Raw genomic sequence first — 8,900 nt, forward strand, 5'->3', positions numbered from 1 at the left:
TTGATATTCTTGTCAACAAGTTAACTCGCTTCATTGCTTTCGTCACCAGAGTTGACACGTGGAGTGACCATGATAAATTTGGAGTGAGATGTAAGCCAAGGTGCTGGTGAGAGGGGGTTTCAGTCAGCTGAACACCTCTAAAGTATAGTGGTGGGTGAAGAACCTTTCTTCTTTTAGAGGAAAAAGTCATCAGTTCTGTTTTGCCGGGATTGAATGTTACAAGCCACTGGTCTGACCAGTCTGACACTACACTGAGATCATGATTCAGTCTGTTCGCTGAGACAACGGGATCCATGATTATCTCTACACATATACACGCACCACACGCATATACACACAAACATACACACATACACACAGACACACACAGACACACAAACAAACACACACACACGCAGACACGCACACACATACACACACAAACATACATAGATACACACACACACACACACACACACACACACACACACGCATACACATACACCATGATACACATACACATATACACATACACATACACATACACATACACACAGAGACACACAGAAACACGCAGAGACACACAGAAACACACAGACACAGGCACACGTATTTCATTTATGTCCTACCCAACTTTCTTGTCCCTAAACAAAATTGTAACAAAATTAATTCCAACGTCCGAATGCTGTATTCGACTTTTTGAAAGCGCCGCACTCGGCGCAATCGAAACGCGATCGAATGATCAAATAGAACTCCGGCCGTACCGCTATAGCTAGTCATGCTAGCTATTCCGCCAATATCACTGTCGGTCAACATAGTCAAAGGTTCATAGCTTGATTGAAAAGTTGATTGTTCTCTGGTCTTTGTCACCAAATGATCTTTACTTGCTCTAGATAAGCGCATGTCTGATTGGTGGGAAAGGTCAAATGTTATCAATTTTGATAATATTTGCAGACAGCACTTGGCCAATAGTCTCTCTAAATAGTGTGTCAAATTGGCTTATCTTTTGCAGACAGCACCCGGTCAATATTGCAAAAACACATTTTTGCGACCATTTGTGCAGATTTGTTAAGGTGAAATGTTCCCTGATGTAATACTGGTTTGATTTTGTAAAGCATGGAAGAGAATTCGAAGGCGACGTTTGTGCACACCAACAGCGGGACACGCAGGGTCCTGAAGCTGAAACATGCCACACCGGAGAAACTTTTGCTGGTGTTCGGGCTGAGAGAGGCTCCAAAGCACCTGACGAGAACGGACACACTGGAAGTCGTGTTCGCCGAGCGGGGCCCCGAAGAACCGTACTCCGACCTGGAGCCGGACGCCGAGTACGAGTTCTCAACTGTCGAGTCAACCGGTAAAGACTTTAGAGGTTACTTCATGTAATCATTTGAACAAAGCTCTCAAGAGTCTTACTTTTCTCTGTCAACATGATATATATTGTTACCTCCATGAAATGAAATATTTACCTCCATGAAATGTGTCATGGAGGTTATATTTGTCTTCGTCAGAAGGACTATGAAATTGTCTCGCCGGAGTGTGGGGAACTGCGGATTTTGCGATATAACTCTCGAAGGCATCATTCGACGTCCATGATTTTTGGCAGGCAGATTACCGCTGTTGAGGCCAAAGTCAAGTACAAGTTTCGGCTTCGTGGGGGGTCCGTGCGTCACGTTAGTGCACCTTTTGTGTTTGTGGCTTGTTAGCAAGATAACTCAAGTATTTGTAAAATGTTGATTATAATTCTTGGTGTGGTGCTTACTATTGTCGGGACCAAGGTTAAGTTCGTTACTGAGCATCGTGTGGGGTTTCGTTGTGACTACAGGGGGCATTTTGTTAATTTTTCTTGTGAGCAGGATAACTTTTGTATGTGTGGATGGAAGTTAATGAAATTTGATAGGCATGTTACTGTGATGGTCTCCAAGATTGAGTTCAAAGATGAGAGTCGTGGAGGTCGTTATGTCCCCGTAATAGGACCTTTTGTGTTTAGAAATCCCCACCTACATCTGCTTGGAGACAGCCGACAGCTGGATATAGCCGGGGAACCCCATAATGGGATGGGATCAAATGACGTTACATTGAGGGATTGTACTATAACTTCAGCAGGGAGAGGATAGGTTGGACATATGTCAGGTTATTTTCTTCGGCCGGCCACACCAAGTACAGTAATTGCTATGGATGACGTCCACTGGAGACCTTAAATCTAATTACCTTGAATTTAAGGCAAGCGCGCAATAAAAACACGAAGGGCCGAAAAACGAGATGCCTAGATTTGGAATATACTAACTGTAGAAGTACAAATGTTAGGACACAAAGAACACAAGAAACAAGTCTTCTATTTGTCATAAAGACAAATTAACAAAACAGCAGTAGTCACCCCGTTATGATTCTTTCCTTTATAGCATCTTCTCTTATTATATTTTGCGGCGCTGTTGTGACACTTTCAACACAGTAAGAATTTCTTGAACGTTTTTTTTTCCAGTAACAGTCCAAACTCAAATAACGTAGGGGGGGGGGCTAACACGGGTGACGACGCATCTGTATAATCTGCGGCAAACCGTTTCAGGGTGTTCTGTACCATAAAAATAGTACAGAGATTCTTTTGTTCTTTAGACCAAATTGATTGTTAAAAAGAGTGAAGAATACGCATGTTAATTTCTCTAGAACGATGTACCTCTGACGAAGACATGAGATCTCCGACCTCTAGTTTCAGTTGCGTTTATCTGTCCGTCCGTCTGTCTGTTGGTCAACAAGATAACTCAAGAACGCCTGGATGGATTGGTTTCATACTTGGTGTTGGTAGGGTGTGACGAAAACTAGAAATGATGAAATTTTTGTCCCCCTAGTGGCTTCCCTTGGTACTGCAGCGCAACTTCCGGTTTTGATATCTCGCGATCTGGACATGCTAGGGTCATGAAATTTTGGTGGAAGGTAGCTCTCGTGCTTGGGAAGAAGTCATATGAGTTTGGGCCCCTTGTTCTGGAACTGCAGGGCACTTTCTGGCGAAATGTTTAAAAGCCAATAAGTCCAGACAGGAACAACATATTTTCATTATTTTTGGTGTGTAGGTAGCTGAGAGAGAGATGTACATAATTAAATGCAAATTATGCAAATGAGGACTTTATTTGCATAATTAATGAGGAAATTCTATAATTACAGTGTTTTACATTATACTACTAACTTACATACATGTAATGTATGTAACCTATGGCAGGCGGAACTTCAACAGATACTAATTATGCAAATGATGACCTAATTTGCATAATTAATGCGAAAATTCTATGATTTCGTAATGGTGAATGATGAGAATGTCATACTTGGGACATCTGTAAGTTAATCAAGAGATGTGCATAATTAAATGCAAATTATGCAAATGAGGACTTTATTTGCATAATTAATGAGGAAATTCTATAATTACAGTGTTTTACATTATACTACTTACATACATGTAATGTATGTAACCTATGGCAGGCGGAACTTCAACAAATACCAATTATGCAAATGATGACCTAATTTGCATAATTAATGCGAACATTCTATGATTTCGTAATGGTGAATGATGAGAATGTCATACTTGGGACATCTGTAAGTTAATCAAAAGTTAACATACATCACGATGCATATATCATGTTAATGCAGAGGTCATTTGCACAATTAAAGAAGAAATTTACATTTACATATCAAGATCATATTTCATGGAGGTATGAGATCTCGGAATTCTATAGTTTCAGTTGCGTTTGTCTGTCTCTCATTCTGTCAGTCAACAAGATAACTCAAGAACGGCTGCATGGATTGGTTTCAAACTTAATGCATCGGTAAGGTGTAGCAATAACTTGAAATGATGAGATTTTGGACCCCCTAGTGGCTTTCCTTGCTGTACTGCAGCGCAACTTCCGGTTTTGATATCTCGTGATCTGGACATCCTAGGGTCATGAATTTTGGTTGGTAGGTAGTTCTTGTGCTCCGAAAGAAGTCACGTGAGTTTGCCCCCCCCCCTAGCAGCTTGTTCTAGAACTGCAGGACGGTTTCTTTAAAAATCGTAGAGAGGATAACTAAGAAACCGGTTGTCGGATCGTCGTGATTTTTGGTAGGTAGGTAGCTTAAGAGATGCTTGACATAATCAAATCATAGTTATGCAAATAATAATAATCTAATTTGAATAATTAATTAGAAAATTCTATGAATGTGTTCGATATTAAGGCTTTGAAACTCTCCTGACATATGTAATTGAGAACGAAAGGAACATTGACAGATATTGATTATGTAAATAAAGACATAATTTGCATAATCAATTTGCGAAATTGCTACAGTTTTATAGTGGCAACTGCTGGGAATTTTATACTTGCCATAATTGGAAGTTCAGTGAAGGTAATTGGGTGGAAAATATGATCAACTGATATAATTCATTGAAATTCATCTAATAATTGGCATAATCACCGTGAAAATAATGTATAATTAGTCAGTTTGAGCGGAGAACATGATTTGGCGAAGGTATGGGGTCGTGAACTGAACCCTAGCTTGCAAATAACCAACAATATCCATGCCAAATGATAAGGATTTCCCCAGTGTTACATGTTACTAATATATATATAGGGGTCATGTGGATACTTTGCATTGAAAAAAATTGCTAATGAGCAAGATTGTAAAATAAATGTAAGCCATCTGCTGGTGGTCATCACCATGCATAAGATTTACAAATGCACTAAACATGTCACGGAGGTCGCCGAACCCTAGTTATATATCATATTACGATAACATGGAAGACGATCTATATTAAAAATTCTTCTATTACAATTATGTCTTCACAGATCAAGTCAATTCAAGTCATTCTACAGATGAGCAAATGAAGAAAGCGCCAGCCCCGGCAATGCCACCTCGTCTGCCCGACAAACTCGGCATGGCCGACATCCAGCGGGCCATGATGTGCTGTCAGGCCATCTACCAGGACGGACCGGAGAGGGTCGTGCAGTTTCTCAACAAACCAGAGAACCTGTGTCTGCACAACTTCGGGGAAGTCTGTGTGTCCAGGCACGGGAGACTGACCTACATGCTGGCTGAGACGGAAGATAAGGACGAGCTGTTTATAGCATTTAGAGGTATGAAGTTGGTAGAGGCGATTGCAAACTGTGTTTCCGCGTAATGGATCGTATGTATTCCGTAAAATTCGTATGAATCCCGTAAAATTCGTATAAAGTCTTTGATTACCCCTGCAAACTCTACTGACCATCTACCCTGACATATAAAATATCCCCGATGAACATTGATACGAAATGTCATCACATGAATTTGCAGGTATTATCATGTATGCATATCTGTTGCAATATTTCAGTTTCATCAATGCATTGAGTTTTGTGACATTGTTTAAAAGAGAAACCGGTGCAATGGCCAAGTGGGCAGAGTGCTCGCCTTGCATTCGGTAATTCGTGAGTTCGATCCCCAGTCGAGTCATACCAAAGAATTTAAAATGGTGCATACTGCCTTTTCTGCTTAGCACTCTGCATTGGCCGGAAAGAGTACTTTGAACTTTTAACTTTAAGAGATATCCATATTGCACAAATATTTGTATAGGATGGACGATAGGATTTTGCCTTATTTGCCAATCTAAATCTGCAAATATTTAACTTAGGTGGTAGCTATGAATGAAATACATTGTTACGTCAGTCCAAAACATAGGTTTGGTCGAAATATTGTTTTTACTCCTCATATGTTTTATCCTTCTTCTCCTCCTTCTCCTACCTCTTTAAATACCCCTAGGTGTTTTTTTTTCATTTTCTTGATACAAGCTTTTAGGGTGACTTTGTAGATAGTTCGCTTTGGGAAGGAGTTGTTTTGGAATGGTCTACTTTTGCACAGGCGTGAGTTTGGAACAGTCCATTTTTTTGGAGGGAGATTGACGGAAGTATGCTACTAGAAATATGCTGTATTGGCTCTCGACCAAATTCTGGCATTGCTAGTTCAGTTCTAATATTATTACATTAACGTGTAAATTATCGCTGAGCCTTTCTAAATATAAAAAGCAAATTAGAGCTTAATATTTCTGTACTATTTTCACATTGAAAGTTCTCTTTTTAGGTACACAGAGCTATGAAGACATACTGTCAGATCTGTCTATCTGGCAGGGGTCGGCTGGCGCGCACGGTGAGTCGGCCATGGGCGGGAAGTGTCACGCCGGCTTCCTGAAGTTGGCCTCCTGTTTTCCCGTCGACCCTATTCTGCGTAAGTACGTGTATAGTAGGGGTGCCGACGACTGCGCGCATATCGTTGTGTGTGGGCACAGCATGGGAGGTGCAGTGGCTCACATTGTCACCCTCAACATGCTCGCCGACCTCAAACGATGCGGTCGCGACACAGATAAGGTCCTCTCCATCGCTATCGGAGCCCCGTTCTTTGGTGACCGCGAAATGCGCAAGTACGCAGAAAAGCACGAGCTGTTCGACAACCTCCTGACCATAGTCAACCAGAACGACCCTGTGCCGCGGTTGCTTCAGTTGGCGGAGGCATTTCAATGCGCTACAGAAATGGGAACAAAGAAGGTATGTCATCATACATATATATATACATGTACATGTACATATCTAAATAAACAAGCTGCCAGGGGGCCCCAAAATCCAATCATTTCGAGGTCTCATCAAGACCTACCCACCTACCAAATATCAAGACAATCCGTCTAAGCCTCAAGTTTTTTTATTGTGTTTACAGTCGACAGACAGACATACAGACAGACACAAATATCTACGAAAACATAACCTTCTTGGCGAAGGTAATAAGACAAACAAAAGTCTTCGAAGCATTTTCCAGTTTAATTTTTTTCTATATGTATAAAATAATTTCATCGGACTTGACATTTTTTCATATTCCATGAAGGTCCAGGGGATCGTCAAGAAGACCCTGCCGACTCTAAGGATGAGTTTACAGGCGCTCTCGTACACCGGCATCGGCGGCCAAGCTATTGCCAACGCGGCTGCAGCCATCACTATGGTGGAACAAATCCCGGCGTACGTTGAACACATCAAGCAGTCGCTAGGAACCTACGTGCACGCGTTGGAAGACGTCCTGAGGTACACACCCTTAGGTTGGTACATGCTCATCACTCACTACAGACCTCCAGGCATCGGGCAGAAGAACCAGTGGCATGTGTCCTACTTAGAAGCTGCAGCGGAAGTCGTCCTGGCCATGGGAGAGGTTGGCAAAATGCAGTTGTCAGGTAATTTCTTTTAAACTTAAACTAAACTTGAACCAAATACTCTGATATACAGAATAACTCTGATATTTGTAGACGTGACTGTTTCTAGTTCATTTCCGGGCTAGTATAGCTATGATGTTGTTAACGTGGGTGCCCCACTTCAGGATATATTTGTGTAACTTTGATACACCGAAAGGAAATTAACTTAATGATAATCAATTGCATTTCTACAAATATTTCAGTGGACAGGATGAACGAGCACAAGATCATCGAATATGCAACAGTCTATCCCAAGACCACAGATCTGGGACAGCCAATGAAGTTCGACACTGAGGTAGTCAGAACGAGCCTGGAGACAGCAAGTGTTCAGGACAAGATGAAGGTGCCTAGAAAGGTTGCAGATTACAGTCCTTTCGAGCTCAAAATTGACGACATCTCCCTGACTACGATTGGTAAGTCTTCCCTGTCCTGTTCGTTCCTGTTCGTTTCATGTTGTTCCAGTTAACACACTGGTATGGCAAGCATTTGTCAGTCTTGTGAAAACGATAGGGTTTCCCTTTTCATTGTAGTGGCAGTAGTAAAACCATAGAGTAAAAGATCTACCTCCATGGTAGAACAGGACCAATCAAACAATTCTTTTGCGCTCTTGGGCCTCCTATTGTTCTGTTCTCCTACCTACCTACCTATCTAGTCCCATGACCGACACTGGTCGTCGGGAGGACAAGGCAGACCTTGTAGCAGAGGTGTTGCCAGCTCTTCCTGTCTTGGGCTGCTGTAAGGAGTTCTCAAGAGCGTGACAATGATTGATTGATTGAAACGTTTCTTTTACCCGATACTTCAGGTCCCGAGGGGTCGAAGAAACAGACCAAAGTCCGCATCATTGTCATTGGACAAAACCTCGAGTTTTTCGTTTTGCCAGAAAAGCCTTTCACAGGTAAGTGGTTGTATTCTGAAACGTAGAAAGTGCTAAATTATGGAGTCTGTAACCCACATGTGTTCGTGATCGGGGAGATGATATAGAAATACACTGAAGCTCACTTGAAGATCAGTTGCCCGTGTTGCAATGCGTTTTAGAGCACAGCAAGGAGTTGTCCAAAGATTGTCACACACAGAGGAATATTGATTGAAACACTAAAACAGACAAATTGGATTTTCAGAGAATTGTCTGACTTCAATAGTCAATAGATTTCCAATCAACTTCAGCAATATCCAACCCAGGGGAAGATTTTGGCCTTACGTAGTTTCACGATTGAAATATACCTGATCATGAATGGTTTGTTTTATTATACCTACAGAACAGCAATGTAGGTGATTTCCTACTCGGCAGTATACTTTATAAACTATGCTTCCTGGGCACAACGATATTTTTCTTCCAGGAATTCCAGCTGACATGAAGAAGGGCATAGAGACGAAGGTCAATGCTGATGAGGTCACTCTGGAATGTGAGTTGGAAGCGAACAAGTCGGCCGACTCACTGGCGTTGCCGAAGGTTCACTTCACAACTCATTTTGAGGAAAAGGAAATACAGATCCCCACAAAGCAAGTCAAAGTAAGTTATCAAACACTTTTTGTAAAAGATACCCAACCCTGGCTGTTGTTGAAAAATCGCACCAACTCACTATTCTACATATTCTACTATTCTACCATGTACAGACTCTACAATTATTACTCTCCAAGCAGAGGTTTGGGTTTTGGGGGTATTTTTAGTGTGTTTTTAGGCTTTTTTGGGGGGGGGTGGTCT

General features: G+C 41.6%; 1 protein-coding gene across 1 annotated transcript in view; it reads left to right on the forward strand.

The window, feature by feature from the left end:
• Positions 1–1,095: 1,095 nt before the first annotated feature.
• The window catches only part of LOC109464622, a 12,906-nt gene continuing 5,101 nt past the window's right edge, over positions 1,096–8,900 (forward strand). Inside the window, exons 1-7 of the mRNA XM_019761634.1 lie at positions 1,096–1,333; positions 4,785–5,072; positions 6,049–6,509; positions 6,841–7,180; positions 7,402–7,611; positions 8,001–8,093; positions 8,536–8,708. Coding sequence (XP_019617193.1) covers positions 1,096–1,333; positions 4,785–5,072; positions 6,049–6,509; positions 6,841–7,180; positions 7,402–7,611; positions 8,001–8,093; positions 8,536–8,708 — 1,803 coding nt within the window. The remainder of the gene's footprint in view (positions 1,334–4,784; positions 5,073–6,048; positions 6,510–6,840; positions 7,181–7,401; positions 7,612–8,000; positions 8,094–8,535; positions 8,709–8,900) is intronic.

This window comes from Branchiostoma belcheri, unplaced genomic scaffold (genome assembly GCF_001625305.1).
Source record: "Branchiostoma belcheri isolate BF01 breed outbred unplaced genomic scaffold, Haploidv18h27 scaffold14, whole genome shotgun sequence".
Taxonomy (NCBI): domain Eukaryota; kingdom Metazoa; phylum Chordata; class Leptocardii; order Amphioxiformes; family Branchiostomatidae; genus Branchiostoma; species Branchiostoma belcheri.